Below are 23265 nucleotides of genomic sequence, written 5' to 3'. Positions count from 1 at the left end.
GGTTATTGCGAGACAGAGTCCAGCAGAATGAAAGACAGTGAGTCGATTTCGTACCTGCGTTTCGCGCTTCTCTCCTTGTTCATCAACTTGATCTTTTTAAAAGTTGTAGAGCCCTGGGAACGAGGAATGCGTTTATAGTAAAGTTTCAAATACTACAAGGCTTAAAACTTGCACAGACAGGGCTTCGGAGATTGAAAACTCTCTCATTAAGTCACAGGTTACCCAATCCCTCCTCCCCCCTTCCCCATTTCGTCACCTCCATAACTCGTTTATAGGTACCTGTGTGGGAGACATAAATGGTTGATGTTCCTGCGCTCTCAGCTCTTCCTGCTGACCTCTCCACTCCGCTTTTCTCTCTGAACGTTTTTGGTTCATCCATTCTTTCAGATGTTGCCTGGCATCGGGGCTGGGGTCCCTGCTGAATAATATAATAATAACAATAATGTCAATAATAATGATAATAGTGATGATAATAATATTGATAATGATAATGATAACGATAATGATAATAATAATGATAATAACAAATAATAACAGCAATAAGTTCTGATACCAATAACAAGTCTTTATGTTCTTAATGTCTTTCTAACAAGTCCAAGAATGTTAAGATTCTACAGACGAAACTAACGATTACAAATTACAAATGACGAAAGTATCTCAAGATACATAATCCTTTAGCTTCATCCTAGGAAAAATTTCACGAAGTTGATCACTGAACCTACCGACTTCGTGTCGTATCTTTGACTTGGAATATCTCTTTCAGCTTCTCTTGTGATAATGTCACTGACTTCAGCTGAGACGACAGTGGGGGCTTTTCTCTCCTAAGCGTAGCAAATAAAAACAGATACTTCTGCTCACGAGTCCATACGGACATACAGTAGGACCCCGCTAACTCGAACCTTTCCGGTATATCGAACTAGACCCAATTTCCCTTGACCCCATTATTCTGTCATTTATTATTAACTATTAAATGCATCTAAATCTACAAAGAGGTGTTTTGCAGAAAGAAGGAAAAACCGCCAATCAGATCTTTGGAGTAAAAAATGGTAAACCGACTTGTACTTAGAATAAAGTAATCTTCAGATGCATTTACCTCACTTCATCATGTCGCGTGGATAAGAGAACATTACTCCTCTCGACAGATGCTTCTACTTCAGGTTGAAAATTCTGTGTATGCTCAGGTTTGGATTCATCTTCTTCTTCTTGATTTGACAGTATGTCTTCACTGTCACCAGAAGCAACTTTCAAATCCTCGTCTTGTTCCTCCTGGTGGAGGCTTTCCTCGTTTTCCTGTTCATCTTCTCTACTTCTAAGTTGTTCTTCATCTTCATCCTTAACATCTTCATCTTCATCCTTAACATCAACTTCGGAAGCTTTGTCCTCTGTTTTATCTGCAAGGTCCGCGTGGACATCAATGCTGTCTTCGATATCTTATCAAGACACCAAAAAAAAACAGTTCAACGTTAGCAGTAACCATTGACAAGACGGCAGTAATGTAACTGACCAAAGACAATCTAAGAAACAAATTATTAAAAAAAATTATTTATGAAAAAATTTAACCTTTTTCCATTTACTGCCAAAAAAGACTTTCCAAATGACGTGCTTGTATAAAAACGGCTCAATCCCGAAGAAATTAATTAAACGAGTGATCAAATAATGATAATAATAATAATAATAATAATAATAATAATAATAATAATGATAATCTAGTTACATCAGAGGTTCCGTGGTTTTCGTAGACCCAGCCAAAGCCTATGTATGAGAACGAGAAGGCAATAGCATATTGGGACATTCCCCTTTACGCAGATGGCACGCATGTAGAAAGCAGGGAGGAGAAAGCTGCCGAAAAAACAGCAAAGTATGGGCCACTCCGCTGGGAACTTGAACAGAGATACCCTGATTATCAGGTGACACAATACAACATTGTTGTGGGTGTACTCGGAGGTTATTCAAGAAATGTTAGAAAGGCACTTAAAGAGCTAATGGGAGATGACAGCGACACAAGAGCTCTGCAGATACAGAAGTCAGTCATTACAAGTTCACTCAATACTGCGAGGCGTTTTAAGAATTTGAGATAAGGGATATTAGATGTTTTGTCACACTTAAGCAGTATCATAGTGATGTTATAGAACTTTTAGTATTTAGATTGAGGATTTTAATAAATAGTAACTACGTTTAGGACTAAGGCCTTTATGATTAGGAATTGCCATAGTTCACTCAATATGGCGAGGCGCTTTAAGATTGAAATAAAGGATATTAGATGTTTTATTACATTTAAGCGTTTCGATAGCGACGTATGGAACCTTTCGTATTTTAACTGAGGATTTTATTACATAGCTAAGTTTAAGACGTTTCATAATTAGGAATTGCTATCGGAATTTTAATTGTAAGGACTTTGGTCGTTGCATTGATTGGTTGCGGCTAGCCGCCCAATCATTGTTTAGGACATCTGGGCATCCAGAAAAATTAACTGCCATATAATAATAATAATAATAATTATTATTATTATTATTAATTCATTATTATTATTATTATTATTATCATTATAATAATACTAAATTTTCAGTTCGTGAGCGACACTCATGATAGTATACCTTCTGAATGTGACACCACTGTAGTTGGTTGTTTTTCAGTTGGAGCCTTTGTCCCCTTTCTCCAAGGGGCAGTGTTGCCCCACCTTCGAGGCTTTTCCCTACGCGAATCTGAAGATCCTCTTGAAGACATCGCTTCAGCAGATGATGCTCTTGATGATGGGTTTAGTACTTCATCAATACTTTGAATAGCAGAGAGAAGCTAAAAGAAATAAAACAAACAAACAAATGAAAATTGTATCTGACAGTGAGGTTTAACGTGAGAGGTAAAGCAGTGGAGGGTATTTAGTAAAACACGATATTGATAAAATAAGTTGACAACACGACTTCCAGTCGAGGATACACTAAGGAGGTTGTTTCTCCTCAATCGAGTTCACACCTGTACGAGAGGCCTCCTACTTTCAAAAGCCAGACGGGTACTTTCCCCGCTTCAAAAGAGCTCGTTCTAAGTACTTGTTAAAACAAATCATGGTAAATCTTACCACGCGCGAGCTCTTGAATTCTCTATCCATGTTCTGTGTGATTTGATCCATAGCTTCAATCCTTTCACTCATTTCTTTCATCCTCTCATTAAGGACTTGTGTAGACACCACTCTCGCACTAGGCTGGGACGCTGCTGGGAATGGTAATGGGTAAAATCTGAAATTAAAAAATTAAATCATGTCATCTTTATAACGCAATATTGCTTCTAAGTTAATGATGCTGTACAATGACTCTCATTTAGTTCCTCCTCTCCCCACTTCAATATTGCCTGGTGTTAACAAAATGCAACATTGTTTCTTGCAACATTGTTTGGGAGGAAAGGGCGGACATTCAAGTAACTTATCAGAGATAAATTACAATATTTGTCTTTATTACTATTAAGTTGAGAGGGAGAGCTGTAGACCACTTACTAAGAGGAGGCGCACCACCTACCTTTGCCCCTCAACGTATCTCCCAACACTTTTATTTCCAACTGCTTTGTTGAAGGTTGTTCTAACTTTTATGTCGGTGGATGACACCCTCTTATATACCCATACAAACGAAAGATACCGAGGAGTACTTCCTTATTTACCTTATTTAACACCTTATTTACCTTATTTAACAATACCTTATTTAACAATACCTTATTTAACAATACCTTATTTAACAATACCTTATTTAACAATACCTTATTTAACAATACCTTATTTAACAATACCTTATTTAACAATACCTTATTTAACAATACCTTATTTAACAATACCTTATTTAACAATACCTTATGGCGCGTAGCGCCTCGTTGGCTATAATCATCTCATATCCAACAAGCGCGAGTGGAATAATTGTTTTATTAAAAAAAAAAAAACGCCCCCAAGATATTAGAAAAATCTTCCCACTTTATTTTGTAAGAAGAAACCGGATGTTACAATGTACAGATATTAGATTATGGTATATTGGCTCATACACCATAATGGCTAAGCCAATAAAAAGTCTTGAATTGTATTATCCAATGATCCAGTTTTTAAAAATATGCTTTATAATGTTGACCTTAATCTTAAGTCTGTCAGTGAAGCCCTGGCCACGATTATCCCAAGGATGGGTAACGGTATCCAACGGACAAATTGCTATTCGGTAGATAAGCGTCGACAAAATGTACTGTGCTATCCATGGAATAGAGGTTTAACCGGTGGATAGCGCTTTCCACTCTTCAAACATCCGAGCCCTGGTGCGTATATTAAGGAGGCTGAACACAGTTTTTGATACCTTTGTTTCTTTCACCATTTTCTCTAAAACCCTTGATCCCCCGGTCGCCAAAATTGGCAGCAAGCAAGTTAACAACACAAACTTTGTTTTTTCGATAGTTAAGCTGACGTGTGTACCGTTGCCATGGCGACATGAATAGATATAAATAGGCAGTTAAAATCGGTTTTGTTTCTTTGTACAAAATCTAGTCATTAGATTTTCTTTATAATTTGCATGCAACGAGCTTGTAACGATACTCACAAGTTAACACCATTTTGCTAACAACTTAACAGAGCGATCTTTGATTATCCCTTGTTGAAGATTCACTCGATTTTCTAGAATTTCCTTTATTTAAAATGAATTTGTTTCAAAACTCCAGTTACTTATTTCCTTAAGTATTTTTGTACCAACTTTCGTGAAATTCTACTGCGTGGTTCTCAAGAAATAGGCATATTTCCGAGATAGCAATTTTCCATTCAACCGCAATTTTTTGACTTACAACGCATGCGCTGCATTTAACTGGTTTCTTTCGGTAACGACGAAAAAGCTGAGAATTACTGGGTTCTTTGTACCTTTAACTTTTCTAACATATCTTTGTAATAAAAGATTAAAGCCCTCAATACACTGCGCCAACTGCAGAGAAAAATAGCACAGATAGTGCGGGTACGTGTTGAGTACATGAAATGACCACTCTGTTGACGGCATGTTTGTTTTTTTGCAATCCTCGAGCGCGCGCTGAATTGCATCAGCAAAAGCGCGCGCGAAAACTGTGTTCAGCCACCTTAAGCAATAATTTCATACGACTGACCTTTGCACAGGATCGTCTGTTGAGTCCATGATCTCCACCGTAAGCTTATCAGGTTCTTCGCTATACCTCACATACTCCTTTCTATCTTTATATTCCTCCTCTTCCGATAGGTTGCTTTGGTTTTCTAAAGATGCTTTACAAAAGAGAAAAACGACACAAAGAAGGTTAATTAAGACGGTTCTCTAATACTATTCTGTACATTCTGTTTCGCGTAAAATAGCGCGCGCAAACACTAAAATTACCGTACGCACCATAACCCTACCATTTTCCCCTCAAAATGACCGTGCGCACCATAACCCTACCATTTATCCCTCAAAATTTTGTTTTCGCTTTCTCAATGTTCTGTAAACATTTACAGTAAAAAGTTTCATCGGAAAATTTATTTTTGGAATAGTATTTGTGATTATACATCGTGCAAACAAAGTTTGTATTGTCAAGACTGTTCACCCGAGGACAATTTGCTATAAGTCTTTTGTTCCATGTACTGCGTCAAAATTCCGCTTCCTTTTCATGTGAATCACACAAAAAACCTACGGAATAAACATGAGCTGAGAGGTTCAGACACAGGGATTTAACCATTACACCCCCCCCCCAAGATTTCATTAGTAAATCTCCTGACTGTCTACCATTACATCCCCAAGATCTCATTAGTAAATCTCCTGACTGTCTACCATACAATTCATATGAAATTGGTTCAGAGAATTTGTTATTTGATCTACTAATAATCACCCAACTGATAGTTTTCTTTATTCTCGTCACTTGTTTGCTTGATATTGTATTTATACTGAAAGGAGAAATTCTTTCTTGGTCACTCATGGAAAGGTTAAGGGTTTAGACCTTCTAAGGAAGCTCTAAACATATTCTGTTCTCTTGCACACTTTGCATCATAAGGAAAAACCAGGGAAAGTCTGACTCAAAATCTAGTAACAAAGAATCACCTTAAAAGATACCAAACCGCGAAAAGACAGGGTTAGATAAAAAGACATTTCAAGAGACGTAAAGATTTATAGCGCTTCAAACCCTTAAATGACTGAAAACGAATCCCATTTGCTTTCAATTATCAAGTATCTTCGCGCTTGCAAAATAACCGAACTTAGTGCTCTGAGTTAGAAGCAAACAATCGTACCAGCGGATTTCATACGAAGCAAAGACTGTGTAAATAGACGTAAAGTCTGTTTAAGAGCCCAGTGGCCCATCGGGCCGGCGCTTGACTCCGGTTTCGGTAGCATGATGAGACTAGGAGTATTTTTACTCCCCCCTGGATGGGATGTTAGTCCATCGCAGAGTAACTCCCCAACATTCAATTCGCCGGTACCCATTTAAGCTTGAGTGAAGTGAGGCACTGTAAGAGTAAAGTGTCTAAGAACACAACACAAACCACGCGATCTGGAGTCGAGCGCACTAACCATGAGGCCACCGTGCTTCGCACTGTTTAAATAGGAAACCACAAATCATGGGAATCTTACCTTTTTCCAATGAAAGTTCGTCTTGTTGATCAACACTTTCCTTTCTCTTTCCTTCCTTTTCTGAGTCTACTCCATCTGCAGACGTCATAGGTGTACTCTGAACTTCCAACCACTGATCATTATCTATATCAGCTACACTAAGGAACTGCCTCCCCCTGGACGACCTAGTTATCCTTGAAACAGCAGGGGGGACATCACCAGGCTCTCTTTCCTTGTCGAATCCTCCTCGTTGATAGAAAGGTTTGTCAATGACAGTTTCGTCATCATCAACTGGGTTGAGGTCTCGAGACCTATCTATCATGTCTACACCCACTTGGGTTTCTTTGTCAGGTTTGGGCATTTGAAGGTTTAAAAAGATCTCTGGCGGCAAGATGGGTGCGTGGGATTTCGCGCGATCCGAATCGACACTTCCTCTCTCCGTTTGAACACCAGACGTTACCATGTCTCTCCTTGCTAACGTCTGCGCGGATGTTTGATCAGTCTGGGAACTGGAACTAACTTTCAAAATATTAGTTGCACCATGGTCGAGCATGCCTGGATGAAGAATCCCCACGGGTTCTGCGGAGGTCTGGGGAGGTCTTCTCACTTCGTCAACTTGAATTCCAATGGTACTCTGCTGTTGTCGGCGTTCGTAAGCCTGCTTTCCCCTTCCTTCGTCACTAGTCGTCTGCCGCGCAGTTTCGAAAAGAGATTTCCAACTGGGACTTCCGCTGCGATAGGAAGTCAGCTGCTGGTCGACTTCATGAAGCTTCCGTCCAATTCTCTCTTTCATGTGACGCATGGCTGGGGGCCCTGGTATCCCATCCCCAAATCCTTCGAGCTTGGATTCCTTCTCCTCTACTTTACCCCTTTTAAAGCCCCCATTTCCTTGGTCCCTGTGCTCCGGGAAAGAAATAAGTTCTGGACTTTTCTCAACCCGGAAATACTTTTCTTCTTCGGAAGCATCCCAAACTTGATCAGAGATCTCTGATAATTCCAACTCGCTCTCACTCAAGCTAACTTGTTTTTTAGAATCCTTTCTTGAAACAGGTTTCTGCACTTTAGTCGGTTTTGATCTCTTAGAAGCTGGTTCCTTCACCGGTTTTTGCCTCTTCGGAAGTTCTTTATCGACTCTTCTTGCTTTCTTCGCTGGTTGCACTGTTAAAAGCTTTCCTTGTAAAGATTTGCTGCGAGAAAGTGTTCTTCCTGTCCTGCTTTTAAAAACGGGAGACGTAGAACGAGGTCTTGTCTGCTTTTCCATAACCTGCCTTCTTCTCTGTCTAGATAAAAAAAAAAAAAAGACGAAACTAACATTTATTATTCCGTCACAACACAACTGGTAGAAACATACTACCTCTTCTTCCCAAAAAGTAGTCGTTATCCTTTTCCCCGACCTACTTGAGCTTTTCAATATAACTCGGGGAGAATCTCGAGCGAGTACCCTTAAGCAGCGCAGCAGCCATTGAGTCGACCATCAAAGTTTCGCTCGCATTTACCGCTAGTTCTTGGAAACAAAAGCACATGAACGGAAATCTCTTCAGATTCGCAGGGTCCCTACATCGTTTTCACATTGTTACATCTAGTTTATTCCACTTCTTTAACTTGGGGAGGTAACGTTGTAAGAAACGAAAAAAAAAAAAAACTACCCCACGGTTTAAATCCCTCAAAAAAAATTCATTCTCAGCGTCCCTCCCCACCCCTGCCCCCTTTTTACAGGACACTGATCGCAGTAATACCTAATGGGCCCAAAGAACATTACTCGATCGGTAAATATTACCTTGATTAAACGCAAAATTCTTAAGAGTAGCCAACGAGAAAACAAGTATAATCATGCGTTGGATCATCGGCTCTTAGAAGTTGGGAATAAAAGGTCAAACTTACCTTGAAACTGTATTTCTCCTGTTCTCTTGATCGATAATCTTCTGAGGCTCGGAGTGAGAATCCTTCTGCTTCAATTTATTTTCCTCGGTGGGTTGGATGTTCTCCTTCTCTTGTGGGCAACGCGTGCGTTCGCTGAATGGTGCAAGTTTGTCCCTCAGACCCTTTTCAAATGCTAGTATTTTCTCCAGAGGTATAAGCTTTGGTGTTTCTGCTTTCCTTGGAGCTTCTAAAAGCGGCCATGCTTCACGTAGTACTGGCGGATTTTCCAAAAGTTTCAAATTCCTTAAGTCAACTCCATTTGAGGGTGCTTGATGTTTAGACATGCTTAGTAAGGCCCAGTTGTTGGGTGCAGTTCTACGTTCTTTTGATTCTGCGGTACTCGTCCAAAGTTCTTTCTTGGGATGAGTTTCCAAGAGTTTGATTTTGTTCAAATCTGGCAGAACAGATTCCGATGTTGATGGTTTTGATTCGGGAAACTGCAACAAAGGAAAGTCTGTGCCTCGCTTAGGAATTTCAAGCAGCCTCATCTTGCTCAGGTCAAGTTTGCAAGACGCATCGGAAACTGGAAAACGAAGCAAAGGTAGAGCTCTGTTTTGATCTTGATACTGTGATGTTGGTGGTTGCGGATTGCTTGTAGGGTGGTAAAGTTGATTCTGCGGTGCAGAGGCTTGCTTTTGTTGTAACAAGTAGAAAAAAGGCAAGGGACCTTCCGGTTTTAGTTCCACTGCAGGTTCAGTTTGAACCGAGGCTGTTTTCGCCACAATCTGCTCGTCAACATGATTGTTAGCACTTTGTTCAGATTCGCGAGGCATGTGACCTTGCTCAGCTGAAATCCCAGAATGCATAAACGTCTGAGAGGCCGATGACATCATTCCTTTATGATCCGTTTGCGACGCTGTTTCTGCATGGGTTGTTTGTCTAGTGTTGCCTGACGGCAGTGGTGTGTTTAATTCTGAGTTTTGAATGTTCCCCATCATTGTTGGTATGCGAAGAACAGGGATACCAGCCTGCACAGTACTACCAACGTCACCACCAACACCAGGCCTGCAAAAAATTTAAAGCTGAACTAATATTTCTCGGACATCAGTTTTGGTTCGCTTCTGACTAGTTGGGAAGGCGGTGCAAGTTTTATTGACCGGCCACATAGCTTACTTTCATCACTTGACTCCACGATAACGAGTAACCAACTTCAATTCAACATAGGAACCTCACCTTACTACAAGAAGCAATTCCATTTGACTTTGAGACACAGGCGCCATCATTGCCGTGGAATGCCCCCACTCACTTGATTCCACTGTGACTCTTTGCTGCAAGTGGTCAGTGACGACGCCAGCCGATTCCTGAGTGACCACGCCATCTAAATCCTTCGTGACCACACCATCGATACCTTCCCGCTCTTTCTGCTCTGGCCAAGATTTCGTTTTTCGTTTTCCTTGACGTGACGGAGCTGTTCTAATTATCGAATGTGTGGGGAGCGATGATTCTTCAGCAGTTAAAGATGTTCGGTGTATCTTTTCTATGTCTGTACAGATAACCAAGTAATAAAAATAATAAAAGAGATCAAAGATGGCTATGGATGGAGACATATAACAAGGACTGTGCAAAACTACAAAATATCAGTTGGTAAGATAGCGCAAACACCAAAGAGACAATAATGAACAAAGGAGGAGTAAGGTTGGCTAAAAATTGAGAGAATAAAGAAGGTAACTTATTAAAGAAAGTGTGGTCGCGTCGGTGAAGTATAACTAGAAAATTTGGTTTTATCGACTGAGTTGATAATATAAAATTAATTGGCCTCCTCAAAGATTTTCTAAAGCTGACGTCAGATCGAAAGACGAAAGGCAAACGCTCGAAAAGTCACCTTTAAAAACTCTTTACGGCGACCAATTTAAATTATCAACTAAGACGATCATTGTAAAACCAGATTATCTAAGGATGAAGAAGACTGAAACAGATCGCTGGAGACGACCTTGAAGTATTTAACTACATTCTACACACTGCACAAACATTTAACGTGTAATAGAATACTTTACCGTCGCGCTCTGGTATTTTCCTATCAACCAAATCTTCCTCTCGTCTTTTGATCCCTGGCTGATTGCATTCACCTGACATTTCATCCCGTTTGTGTTCCTTTCTCTTGCTTTTCCGTGAACGTTTAGACTTGGCAGGAGTAGAAGTTTCGACCGGCTTTACAGAAGAAGTTAACTCTGCAACAGAAAGGAAGCTAATTCACAAGAAAATAATTTGAAATGGTTATCTTTACTCGAGCCAAGTGGCGCGTGCAGTCGGGGCTTATCCTGATTTCCGTAAGATGAAGCGACTAAGAGTATCATTACTACCTCCCCTTACCCTCCCCACTTCCCCCCTCCCCACTCTTCCCCCTCCCCTCTTCCCCCTCCCCCTCCCCACTTCCCCCTCTCCACTTCCCCCTACCCACTTCCCTCCCCACTTCCCCCTCCCCACTTCCCCCTCCCCACTTCCCCCCTCTCCACTTCCTCCCTCCCACTTTCCCCCTTCCCCACTTTCCCCCTTCCCCACTTTCCCCCTCCCCACTTTCCCCCTCTACACTTTCCCCAGGATAGGATGCTAGTCCATCGCAAAATTATCCCCCAGGCAAATCGTTAGCTTTCACTGACACTTCGTCTCTACCCATTTTATAATCCTGGGTGGAGAGAGGCACTGTGAGAGTAAAGTGTTTCGCCCAAGAACATATCTTAAGGACCCGGCCGCGACTCGAGCTCAGACCTCTCTGCGCGGAGTCTGGCGCATTAGGAGCTACCGCAACTCCATGAATGATACCATGTGGTAGTTAGATAGAGACTTTTTACCATTCATACCTGGATCAGAGTGATATGTCGTCGGGCTACCAGAGAAATCACTTTTCCCATTCAGACGCAACGAGAGTCGCTTTTTATACGCGCCACTCAAATCCTTTTCTTCGTCCGTCGTGGGACTATGTATTATAATATTCGGGATGTTTGGTTCACTGTTCGATTTCGGAAAGCGATCAAGGTTTCTAATGCGTTGGAAATCCTTTCGAGATGGCCTTGAAAGTTCCAGCCCTTCTATCTGGGCTTGAGCTGGGAATTTGCTACTTGACTCTGTTTTTTCTTCCCTATTAGAAGTCTTCCAATCCCTTTGAGATCGTTTTAGCATATCTGGCGTTGACTGATAACCGTAATCGCCTTGTAACCCTTTTCCTTCACCAACAATACTATTTCGTTTCGCTGAACTGTTTGCAGATCTTTGGAGATTGGATTCGCTTAGAACTTTCCGTAAGGGTCTTGGTGACGTGGCTGCGTCTGTTGAAACAGGCGAGCGCTCTTTGACGTCACGAGTTGGTTGTTTTTGTGGAGAAATCTTTGATCTTTTGACCTTGATATCTACCATGACTTCTATATCCGACATCCATGGCCAATAAACATTTTGCAAACACCATAAGCTATTCACCAGGAGTGGAAGCGATACATTAACCCGCATCACCGCAAGTGACTCGGTGCCACCGAGAGCACTGCGATTGAAGTTACTCGAAGGTAAAGATGAACCTTCCATTGACCACCGACTTAGCCAGGTTAGACTAGGAAGTAGCTCAAGTAGCTGATTCCCGAGAGTCCTAATCCCAGGTAGGAAGCCCAAGCTGGCTACATCATTTAAGCTACTGCTTCGTTTTATCTCCGTTCCCGACCCCATAGTTGAGGATGTAGCCACTGGTATAGGCCTGGAGGAACGCACATCTGTAAAGCTTTGGCTTCTGAAAATACTAGAGGGTCCCTCAATTGGCCTGGTTGGGGTATTGCTGTGTGTCTTCTGTTGCAGCATCGAAAGTGACTTGGTATCTGAGACTAACAGCTGTTTGTTGTACGAGGGCAGAAGAGGCACGGGATGTGATCCCTTACTGTGATAGGTCATCACAGTTTTGGATACGGTTATCAAGAAAAAAGTGTCCAGAAACTGAAAATAAGATGGCTGCGTCTCAAACAACGTCGTTCCAACTGTCAAACCTCCACCACCATGCATCATGACTTCTGCTTCATCATCAGCTGATTTGTTCCCAGAAGTCTCCTTAAGGTCGAAAAACTGATCGCACACTTTGCCGAAAAGTTTTTCTCTTTCATTCATTTCTTCTTCCCAATCCATGCACTTCTTACGATAAAAAACTGACAGGGGTTCGTCATGGCGATCTGTTCCGCTGTCTTCACCCACACTGACTCGTCTAAACTGAGCCATGAGGCGCTTCAGCTTTGCTTTTCCACTCGCAGTCTGGACCACGTCTGGGTTGTTGAAGAACTGAGCGGTACATTCTGCTACAGCTGTACTGGGAGGCAACTCCGATAGCAGGGTCAGCAAAGTGTCCATAATTTTGTCTTCGGCTCCAAGTAAGGAGCTGAAAGGAACTAGTCTTGTGGTCCACAGCAGGGTCTCCCAACAGATTGAATGGATAGTCGTGGTTTCCTTAAGAAACACAGTTATGGAAAAAAAAAGAATGAAAATTTTAAACAAAAAATCAAACAAGGTCAAATGTAGCGAATACTTTAAAGAAAGATAAAACTTCATTCTGTCAACCGACGAACTCTCCACCGGAAGCTTTGCACATGAAAATAGGAAACGTTGTGCTTTTGTGCCCCCCCCCCCCCCCCCCAAATTTCTCTGCCGAAAAAAAATACGGGTGCGCAGGGAAGGAGGTTAAAAAAACTCCTTTCTTCCTCCCAAGCTCCCTCGTTCCCTTCCCGCTCTTCCTGATCGCCTCGTGCAGTTCGTAAAATGCCTGAGGAGCAGGTTGGTACAAGGTTTGTATAAAGCTGGAGTCATGTGTCGCAATTTTCTGTAGATAACGGACTTTGAAGTCTAAACTTTTCAATAATTATTCCACGAGCGCGCGTTGGAATAATATATTTAACAATACCTTATTTAACAATGCCTTATTTAACAATCATTCCTCTCGCGCTTGTTGGATATGAGATGATAGCCAACGAGGCGCGTAGCGCCTCGTTGGCTATAATCATCTCATATCCAACAAGCGAGAGTGGAATAAATGTTTTATTAAAAAAACGCCCCCAAGATATTAGACGAATCTTCTCGACTTTATTTTGTGAGAAGAAACCGGATTTAACAATGTACAGAAATTAGATTATGGTATATTGGCTCATATACCATAATGGCTGAGCCAATAAAAACTCTTGAATTGCATTATCCAATGATCCAGTTTTTAATAAAACTGGTTAGCCTGCATGGATATGCTCACCTCCTCACTGCCTGTGGATTGGCTCCTCAGCTGTCTGAATTTCCTGGATGATTTGCTCATCTTATCCCGTACGTACAATAACCACATAATCGCACAGAAATCACGAAAACTGCACAGCACATCTCCAATCGAAGATGGCGGTTTGGGATCAGTTTTCCCTTGTTTTTCACTGGAGGCTTCTTCGGGCTTTCTATTCCCTAAAAGACAACGTTGTTGGCTCTCTTCAATAAAGAAAATCCCTCAAAATCCAGTCAAAGTATCGATAATTTAAGAAAAATTTTATTCGCTGGATACCATTTCAAATGGATAGCCATTTTATTCACCAACCGGGCACTGTGGGGTTGATTCCCTTCAATTGGGTGCGGAACACTGCCTCATGTAGCCCTGATGTTTTTCGCAAAACTGTTCATTACAATATGAACTTGTCTTTTTAAAGCACAGTCTAACAAAGCTACTGAATGTAACACACACAGAATATCACCACAGTCACCTTTTTTCTTCGGAGACACATAATTAGGTTTGTCCGCTTCACTCTCACGGAAACTAAATCCCCGATCAGCATATCCGGACAGTGAAGAAGGTACTGGAAAGTCTGCATCTGTTCTTATCACGTTGCACCAGTTCTCTGTTGTGCTGACAAGCTGTTCTGTGTACCACCTCACGCATGGAACCAAACAGTTAGAAGCTTTGAGCAGAAGAAAGATCTTCTGCACAACGTTGGCCATCTCGGAGCGGAGTCTTTCTTCTTTTTCTGCTAAAGGTGACAATGGTTCCTGACGGAAATATAGTAACAGTTAAAACAACGAAATTTTATTAATTGTAAGAAAACCACGGTTGGCCTGTCTAAAAGGAGAAGAAGAAAAGAAAACAATCACAACAAAACCACAGACGTCCCAACCTCACGTCTCGAGATCAATTCATGAAAGCGTGACGCGTTGTTTGACGCGGTGTTAAGTTACGCGTGGAACCATTTAGAATTCAAACGTGTCATATGGGGAACAAAATATGGTCCATTTATTGCAATGAATATTCCGAAATATGAACAGTTTTAAGATTAATACAACGTTCTCACTTCTTGTGTGTCCGTTGTGGTTTTGGGCGATTTCTGCCGTTTTAGGCTTGCTTTGTCATCATCGTTATTCCTGTTATAAGACGAAGTCTCTTGCTCGGTAAAGCATAAGATTTCCACATTACAATTTATTTATTCCATATGTGTGTCTGTCTCACCATGGAAAATCTCCCTCCCGTTTCATAAACTCAACTCAATTGCGCCGTATTGAATCAACATCAACCATTTACATCTATTACCTTCTTGGTGTTCACTGGTTGTGGACAGAAAGATGGCGGATAGGGCAGATAAAACTCCTCGGGTACAATCCACTCAAAGAGTGACGTGGCATTCTTCAACTGGCTCACCAAACTAGTGAAAATTAACGGCACTAAGTCAAGATTCGCAACGACTCCTGCCTCAAAAACCCGAGACACTTCTTTAACAGTTTTGTCATCGGCCTCTGTTCCGACGTCAACCGCACCATGCTTAGTTGACCTTTGACCTTTTGAAGAAAGAAGAGCTGATCTTTCTTCAGCCAACCTATCTGCTTGCTCCTCAATGGGTGAAGTAGTTTGCTTAAACGCAGGATTCAGTCTCGAGAATGCAATGGCGTGAGTTGTAATCTCTTTCGGTGGTTGAGGGAACATACGTTCACTTTGTTGATGTGTCTCGGTTTCGGGTAATCCGGAATTCACCGCGTGGCTTGCGAAACACAACAACAATGCGTTTTTCCAGTCACCCAAGTTCTTAGCCAACCAGGCTGCTTCTGATATTAGCCCTGACACAAGCAACAGTTCTACAGTACTGTTGGCACTCCAAAGTTCGTGAACACCCTGGTCTCGCACTGCTTGTGCTACCTTGGCTCTATCGAGCCCAATACGTTCCTTTACTTGAGAACGGTCCTCAAAATCTTCATTCTTGTTTTCATCGGACGGAAATTCGTGAAATGGTGGAAGTTCAATCGGTTGGTAAGGAGGATAAACATAGAGAGAAAGATTTGAAAAATAAGCCGACATGAACCTTGCAAGTGTTTGCACCACTTTAATACCCCTGCTATCCGCGACTCGTGCAAAAGGATAGTTTTGAAGAAGAACCTCCATGTGATGATTTGCATTCGGATGACCACTGCTCCCTTGAAAAGATCTTGTCGCGTTGGGAAGCAGCGAAAAGTGTGCGCTGTTTTCAAATTCATCGCATGAAAGCAACGGTTCGATCAATGAGTAGACAAGATCAAGCGCAGACCTAAGATCGTATTGCTGAAGCTGAATATAAAGAATCGTCAAAAGAGTCTTGGAGTCCTGTTCAGTCACATTGCCACTTGGGCTTCCTGTGGTATACAGCAATGCGGGGGAATTGAGACTTTCAGTGCTTTCCTTAAAGGGAGACCCGTACTTACGGGACTTTTCGGGATTATACTCCTGGCTTGTCCTTCCCTGTACTCCTGATCGCCGTCTTGAAAACAGAGAATCTTGAGGTCCTTCTTGTGATAAGTTTTGGAAGCTGCCACCTAGATAAGCGCTGACATCTAAAGAAAACGAAGCAAAAGCTCATTGCATTGAGAAAGAAGCAGCAGGAAGATTTTCGAAATAATATACCCATCAATTGAACCTGACTGTGGGAATTTAGAGGGTATCCACGACCTTCGAGAACAATAACACTTTCTATTTTGTTTTTGGTAATGTATCAATGGCTCAGCTGGAAGATTAGGGTATGTTCGAGACTTCGATGCCTCGCGCGTGTCCGCTTGAAAGAAAGAATGAAGATTAAAAAAAAAACCAACAACTCAACTCTGACCTTCGACACTTTCTGCCTTTGCAGCAGTATCACTTGGTATTCTAACACCCAGCAGCTGCAGTTTTTCTTGAATCTTACACAGCAGCTCGACCATTTGTGTCTCAACACTTCCTTTGGTTCCTCCTTCTTGCGCCGAGAACAACGAAGTCCGCCGTTTTTGCATCTTCTTGCACACGTCCGAGGTAAATGCATACAACGAAAGCCACGACCCACTGAGATGCGTTTGACACACAGTTTGCTGTTGCACGTCTCTATTGGAAATACTGCCATCATTTTCTGTCAGAGCGGTGCTTTCTTTTGATTCAGCTGCTCCATCTAAATCATCCCTCCTCTTCGAATCGGATCCGGGATGAACCTGACTTTCTTGAGCAGATCGATTGCTAGGCAAGTCCCATACCTTTTCATTACTTGACGAATAAGATACATTAAGTAATCGCTCGGCTAACCTCAACACTCTTATGGAGTTGGTAACTCTGTTAAATACGCTTGAGCCTGTAACGAGTAGAATTTCTTTTACAATGCCATGAGTGAGATGAAAAGCCCAGGAGAATATGTTCCTGTGTGTAGCGTCCCACTGGAAAACCTCCAATACTGTCCGAAAATACAGCAACGCCTTAGAAAGTTGGGAGTCGAAAACTGGGCTGGGACTTCGCCGTTTTGATAAATCACTAATAGAAGATGAAAGCGCTCTAGCCGAGCTATGCGTTTGTGGAACGCTGTCAGCATTTCGAAGAAGAAATTGAAAGAATTTTGTCACTACATTGACTGTCAGGTCCATTGCAGGGCCAACTTCTTGTTTCCAGTTCATCCCACACGCAGCCCCTAGCGAGAGAGCAATGATGGAAAGGCTCTGGGCATGAGAGATAGCGTCCATGCTTCCCGGTGTGTATTCTGGAAGGGAGCTCTCGAGTTCTGGGTCTTGGATTCCAAAGAAACTGATACCATGATCCCCAGTTGCAAGGCCATAACCTAAACAACCAAAACAAAAAAACAATTGATTGCCGAAAGTAATTCCTCGATGAAATGGTTTTGCTCTACTTCAAATGTTTTGTTGAACACAGTTTGAAATTTTTTTCTTAATAGAAGTTGATGGAAACAATATTTGTCGGCTTCAAATTTAGCGCAATGGAAATATAAGTTAGCGATAATTGAGCCCCACTGAGAGTTCAGTTTTCAGTTTTCGGTCGCTGGTTTTCAAACAGTTAAACATTGTTTAACTAAACATGTTTTTCTGTTGTGGATGAGGCGTGAGTGTCTCTCTTTGAATGTTTTTAATAATCAACACACGCCCTCCAAATTTACTCTTACAGTCAGGTAAAAATATCTAAGTCTGCGTAACTGACCTGGGACAACAGAAGATGACCCAGAAGAGTTATTTTCACTTGGAACATCTGATAAAAGATCTGTAGAAGCCATTCCACGGGCCACGTTCACTTCTGACTGCAGGATGCTGATTCTACTCATAGATGACACGCGGGACAAAGTGCCGGGTTGAAGCTCTACGTCAATATCTGGAACTAGTCTGGGACGTGAGAGACACGGAGAAAGTTGGCAAAATTTTACACTCCGTTATCAAATAATAAAACTAATTATGATGACATAAAATAAGAAAAACGTTAGAAAATAATAAGAGGTATCGTAAATTTTGAGTTAGGTGGTCGATACAATACAGAAAAACTCGAATCTCTTTTCGTCTCGTCATCAACGTGGGCACCTGAACCTACAAAATTTCTTCTCAGTTGGTAACGCCCAGTTATATTCTGGAAGGCACAGGTGTAAATGTTTTCACGCTCGCTTTTCTGCAATTTAATTCATTTCTGTTCACCTACGAAGATCATTACGTCACTTGTACTACTTGTACACACCTTGTGATGTCTCTCATGAAGCTTGTCATAATGCCATGGTAACTGGCCACAGACGGCAACTGCATCACTTTTACCAGGTAACCATCTGAGCTCAAAACAACTGGCAGGTGAGGGTGAACAGACACAGAGAACCTCTGGGAGAGGGGGTCTTTTCCAGAGGTACAGGACTCAGCGGAGTCTGAATGAAAACCATTTGCAGACTTCCTGCATAACGAGAAAAATTGTATCTGCAAGGTGAGCTTTAGTTACATTGTGAAAGTTTGCTGGATGATGCACTGCCACTCCTAATACGACGCTGCAAGTTCACGCTCAAAGTACACAAACGCCTCAAACGAAGATCACGTGAAATTCCGACACATGGGCAAATGCAAAAACCGCTGACTACTAGAGAGGGCTGATGCTCTTTGTTGATGCATTTAACTGCATTATAACCAACTAGTGTAGGGAAACTCGAGGGGACACTTACTGAAATGTTATCTTGGGATGCAGAGGAAGAAACAGAGCAGGGCCTGTGTGCAAAGAACCACCTTCGGCACAAATCTCCAGAGGTTCTCCAAGCTTAGTTAAAACAGCAACAGAACCACGGCGAGTGATACACAGTACCAGAAGACTGTCTCTGGTCCAAGCCATGTCTGCAATCCACCAAGATCTGAAAATTGAAATTTAGGCTTATTTTTCATTGCTGACATTTCATTTGCACCCTCTACTCAGTAAATTTTAATTGGTATCAAAAAATATGAAAACTTAAAAAAAACAACAACAACAAAAACAAATGTTTGTCATGTTTGGTAATATATGTCAGTTTATGGTAATGAAAGCCCCTAGAGGTACCTCTCATCCTGAAATCCCACAATGCAACCATAACACATGCTCAATATCCATATCTTCATTACAAACTATTGATAATAATCTGTCAATTTTGAAACTTGCTTTAAAACGAATCTTATAGAGCTTTTTTTTGTGACGAGCTTTCAAAAAAAAATTTTTTTTTTTAAATACAAAATTTGAAATCCAATTTTAAAACTTACTTCCCAACTGGAGAGTGACCATTAGCATTCATTTTGGCTCCACAGCCCTTCAGGTCAGCAATGACAGCCACTGCAGTCTGTGACAGCGAGTAAAACATGACTCTGTTGTGTGCAGCAAACTTTTGATTCATTGCCAACACCATGACCTGGCCATCTGGGGATAACCTTGTAATGTAGGCCTTTCTGCTCTTCACGACTCGTTCAGCAGGTGTCAGATTGTACAAGGAGTGTTTGAAGGTGTGCCATGTGGCAGAGAAGGGGGTATTAAGACCTGCAAGAGTTACTATTATATACTGAATTTCAAGAAATAAATGAAATGAATAATACTTTGGTCTGCCAACGATAATGAGTAACCAAAAGATCCTCTCAGGTGAATTTCAAAAAGAATTAAGAACCCAAATGAATTTGTCTTGCCCCTAACATGAGGCTTTACACCTCCATTAGTAGTAGTGCACAACTAGTATGAGCCAGATGAATAAAGGGGCTAAGTTTCTAAAAGAAACTGCTGCATCGGCGATAGTAACAAGGTAATTTTCGTTTTATTGCTTGAGTTGGTAATATAAATTGATCCTCATAAAGAGTTTCAAAGCTGACATTTCGAGCATAGTCCTTTGTCAAAGCTCTGACAAAGAGGGGCTAACACTCTGACGAAGGGCTAATACTTGAAGCATAAGCTTTGAAACTGACCTTATTTTGATCAATTTACATTATCAACTCGTACGTATGATGCACGATCCTCGCAGTAGAAAGCGCTATTTATGCAATAGCAAAAATCAGACCTGAAAAAATGACGCTCTCTACTGCGAGGATCATGCATCATACATATCTACAACCGCAGTTCAAAATATATGAACTTCATATATTCATTGTATCTGATTATCAACTCAGTTGATAAAACCAAAATTATCTAGAGTATCAGCCAGGGTTGTCATCAGAAAATTTAAACTGTGTACTGGTGCTAAATTGAATTATGCTGCCTTACATAACAAACAAAGCAATGAGAGACTGGCACCACACTCAGGATTAATGCATTGACAGTGTCTCACTCACTTCCAGAAACTTGTATAAGCTCTGATCTACAGTTACCTTCTTCAATTTGAGGGTTAGATACCCCTTCCTGCAAGGTGTAGCTTTTCTCTGGCCAGAGCAAGTGAAGTGTTGTGACATGGATTCGGTCACCCATGTTGAAAACCCAAGAGAGTGAAAAAGATGTACCACAAACCTTTAACAAAATCAAAGGAGAACAATTGAAAACTGTATGCACTTATTCCTCAGATGAGTTCAGGTGAGAGAACGTAAACAAGGTTGTGACTTAAATTTGTACATATTTTTGAGAAACGCTTTTTTTTCTGACAGCACTAAAGGAGAACTCCGTCCATGTTTACACTTTATAAAGCCCTACCTAAACAATCCTGGGGCTGAAAGAGTTCTTGAAAATAATGGTTAGGCAAACCCTCAACTGCATCTTGGGTTTACATAACTATCCTGAATTCTTTGGATATATCAACAAAGTTGAAATCATGGTAAATTGGCCACTGTAACAATTACAAAAGCTGACGTTTCGAGCATTAGCCCTTCATTGGAGGGCTAACGCTGAATTCTCCCTGTCCCTATCATATTCAGGTGAGGCAACATAAAACTCTAAAACTGCGTAAATCTTATTCATGCTTCCACATACATGGTAATACTAAGGACAATGGAGATGAGCATTATCACGCAAGTGTGTTGGCTGTTTATGATTATTATTAAGGGTTCTACACTAACAGTAGCCAACTAGCCGCAGACTAGTAGAAATTCAGTTTTGGCTGGTGGTTTTCAATTTCAACTCGCCAGTTTGGCAAGAAACAAACTGAAATTGTTGTAACATCTAAGTTGTCACTAGCCACTTGGCTAGAAAGTTGAAAAGTCAGTGTCGAGCTCTGTTATTCAGTTTTGACTGAAATTAGGTGTTTTTTTTTTTTAAACATTTACTGGGCAGCAGCATGGCCTTAATAATTGGGCTAATATTGTGTAGCTTTAATTTGAAGGTCTATGATTTGAAACCTTAACTCATTTCAACTGATATATTGTCCTTTGGCCTCATATTGTTCAACTTCTTTACTGTAAATAGCATATAGGGTGGGATTTTTAACAATTTATATTCTGCAAAAGTTAAAGCAAAACCATTGAATGTCTGAGGCAAAACAACCAGAGCTACACTGTAGAATATTTAAGAATAAACACCAATTCAAATTTTCAGATCTGGGTGCTTTTCTAATAACGAGTCATCTACTGTTAGTATCAAAATTTCAAAAATAGTTTTTTGTAACATTACATTGTAAGCCTTCACTTCACTTATACTTACTGGATCAACAAAGAAGACTCCATCAATAGCTGTTTCTTTGTCCTTTTCATGAGGAAGAACGTAACTTCCACACTGAATCTGATGCCATGTGCCTCTCAGAATGTCCCCAACTGCTGGTCACATGTACAGATAATTGAGATCAATCTAATTTATTTGTAATATCTTTCAAAATAATTCATTACATTAATTTTGTGATTCATTAACCTACCACCAGTACTGTTCACAGGTTCATTGCCGTGCTGTGTTTCCCAAAGAAAAATGTGACGAAATCCTGACAGCAGAACAACTTTTTTGCCACAGTCTGAAATGTAAAGCCTAGGGCTGGTTTGTCCTAAAAAAAAAAAAAAAACCAACAACAAAAAATGAAATTCATTTAAAAGATTTTAATGAAGAATTATTATGAACATTAAAATCAAGATCTCTGGTCAAACATTCCCACAGGGGGAAATTGATAACGACTCATAACTTAAAATGCCTTTTTTGAGATAACTAAATAGGAAATTAAAGACAACAAAATACATATATCTTATTAACCAAGCGCGAGGGCCGTACTGGGAGAATATCGGCCCGAGGTCTTGACAGTACGGACCGAGTGCAGCGAGGTCCATACAAAAAAGACCAAGGGCTGATATTCTTCCAGTACAATCTCAAGCAAGCTTGGTTAATAAGAGATTTATTACACGACTGAAGTTCAAAGGGACCCAAGTGCGGTATCATTTGGGACCATTCGGGACAGTGCCCGGTCCAATACTGAGAGAATATTGACCGGCAATAGAGCATTTTGATTGGTTGATTTTAGTTATTGGCCCTCTGACTGCCTGAGTCGTGTAATAAATAATTTTACTACACGACTCGGGCAGTCAGAGGGCCTTGGTTAATAAGATATATATACCAACTGTCTCAGTACAGAACAAATTTCTTGGTCACCCCTACAGTTCCTTCAACCTTCCAGATTGAAGATAATTTGGATTAATTTGTCCACATATGTCAATGGAAGTAGATTTTGTAGGGTTTTCTATTCAAAATAGGTGTACTGTATGAATTTGTGTACAATTTGCAGTCTAAAACCAAATCTAAAGGCAGTGTGAGAGGGAGGCTGACAAAGATTATCACACCTTTGATGAGGTTGATAATTAAATAGCAATAAAGGTATTAAACAACCATATGCATGCTGAAAAAGGCAAACTTTTGATGTCCTTAGTCATAACATGGAGCCCAAGGGTTGAGTAGTCAAGCTACACCTCAAGTAGACAAGACAGAGAGGCAGACATTTTATCTACTAGACTTACTTGTTCCAGGCTGCACATTTCTTATCTTATCCAACACAGCTGTTAACTTGACTGTTGCCAAGGTTTTGTTCCAGATGAAGACTCTACCAGAGTTTAATGCACCAGCTACAAAAAAACCTGCAATTCAACAAATCCAAGTAAAATGCATTAAATATAATCTTTCAGATGGTACATGAGCTATGATTGGTCAATTTAGTGGACCACATTTCATTATACAGCCCCT

General features: G+C 40.9%; 1 protein-coding gene across 4 annotated transcripts in view; it reads right to left on the bottom strand.

Annotated features, from left to right (window-relative positions):
* LOC111325649 (uncharacterized) overlaps positions 1 to 23265 on the bottom strand; it is a 30845-nt gene that overhangs the window by 5142 nt on the left and 2438 nt on the right. Inside the window, exons 3-26 of one of the 4 annotated variants that reach the window (XM_088738253.1) lie at positions 23043 to 23159; positions 21962 to 22084; positions 21754 to 21866; positions 20496 to 20631; positions 19410 to 19680; positions 18848 to 19030; positions 18382 to 18585; positions 17860 to 18038; positions 16517 to 17485; positions 14980 to 16247; positions 14162 to 14444; positions 13672 to 13868; positions 11267 to 12881; positions 10463 to 10636; positions 9642 to 9951; positions 8430 to 9473; positions 6570 to 7828; positions 5104 to 5236; positions 3074 to 3230; positions 2595 to 2793; positions 1094 to 1430; positions 723 to 821; positions 280 to 418; positions 55 to 113 (exon numbers count right to left, since the gene is read on the bottom strand). In XM_088738253.1, the coding sequence (XP_088594379.1) occupies positions 55 to 113; positions 280 to 418; positions 723 to 821; positions 1094 to 1430; positions 2595 to 2793; positions 3074 to 3230; positions 5104 to 5236; positions 6570 to 7828; positions 8430 to 9473; positions 9642 to 9951; positions 10463 to 10636; positions 11267 to 12881; positions 13672 to 13868; positions 14162 to 14444; positions 14980 to 16247; positions 16517 to 17485; positions 17860 to 18038; positions 18382 to 18585; positions 18848 to 19030; positions 19410 to 19680; positions 20496 to 20631; positions 21754 to 21866; positions 21962 to 22084; positions 23043 to 23159 (9568 nt within the window). The remainder of the gene's footprint in view (positions 1 to 54; positions 114 to 279; positions 419 to 722; positions 822 to 1093; positions 1431 to 2594; positions 2794 to 3073; positions 3231 to 5103; positions 5237 to 6569; positions 7829 to 8429; positions 9474 to 9641; positions 9952 to 10462; positions 10637 to 11266; positions 12882 to 13671; positions 13869 to 14161; positions 14445 to 14979; positions 16248 to 16516; positions 17486 to 17859; positions 18039 to 18381; positions 18586 to 18847; positions 19031 to 19409; positions 19681 to 20495; positions 20632 to 21753; positions 21867 to 21961; positions 22085 to 23042; positions 23160 to 23265) is intronic. The other 3 variants (XM_088738254.1, XM_088738255.1, XM_088738256.1) reach the window with 3 other exon arrangements.

This window comes from Stylophora pistillata, chromosome 11, assembly GCF_964205215.1.
Source record: "Stylophora pistillata chromosome 11, jaStyPist1.2, whole genome shotgun sequence".
Lineage (NCBI taxonomy): Eukaryota > Metazoa > Cnidaria > Anthozoa > Scleractinia > Pocilloporidae > Stylophora > Stylophora pistillata.
This window is presented reverse-complemented; position numbering and strand designations above follow the sequence as displayed.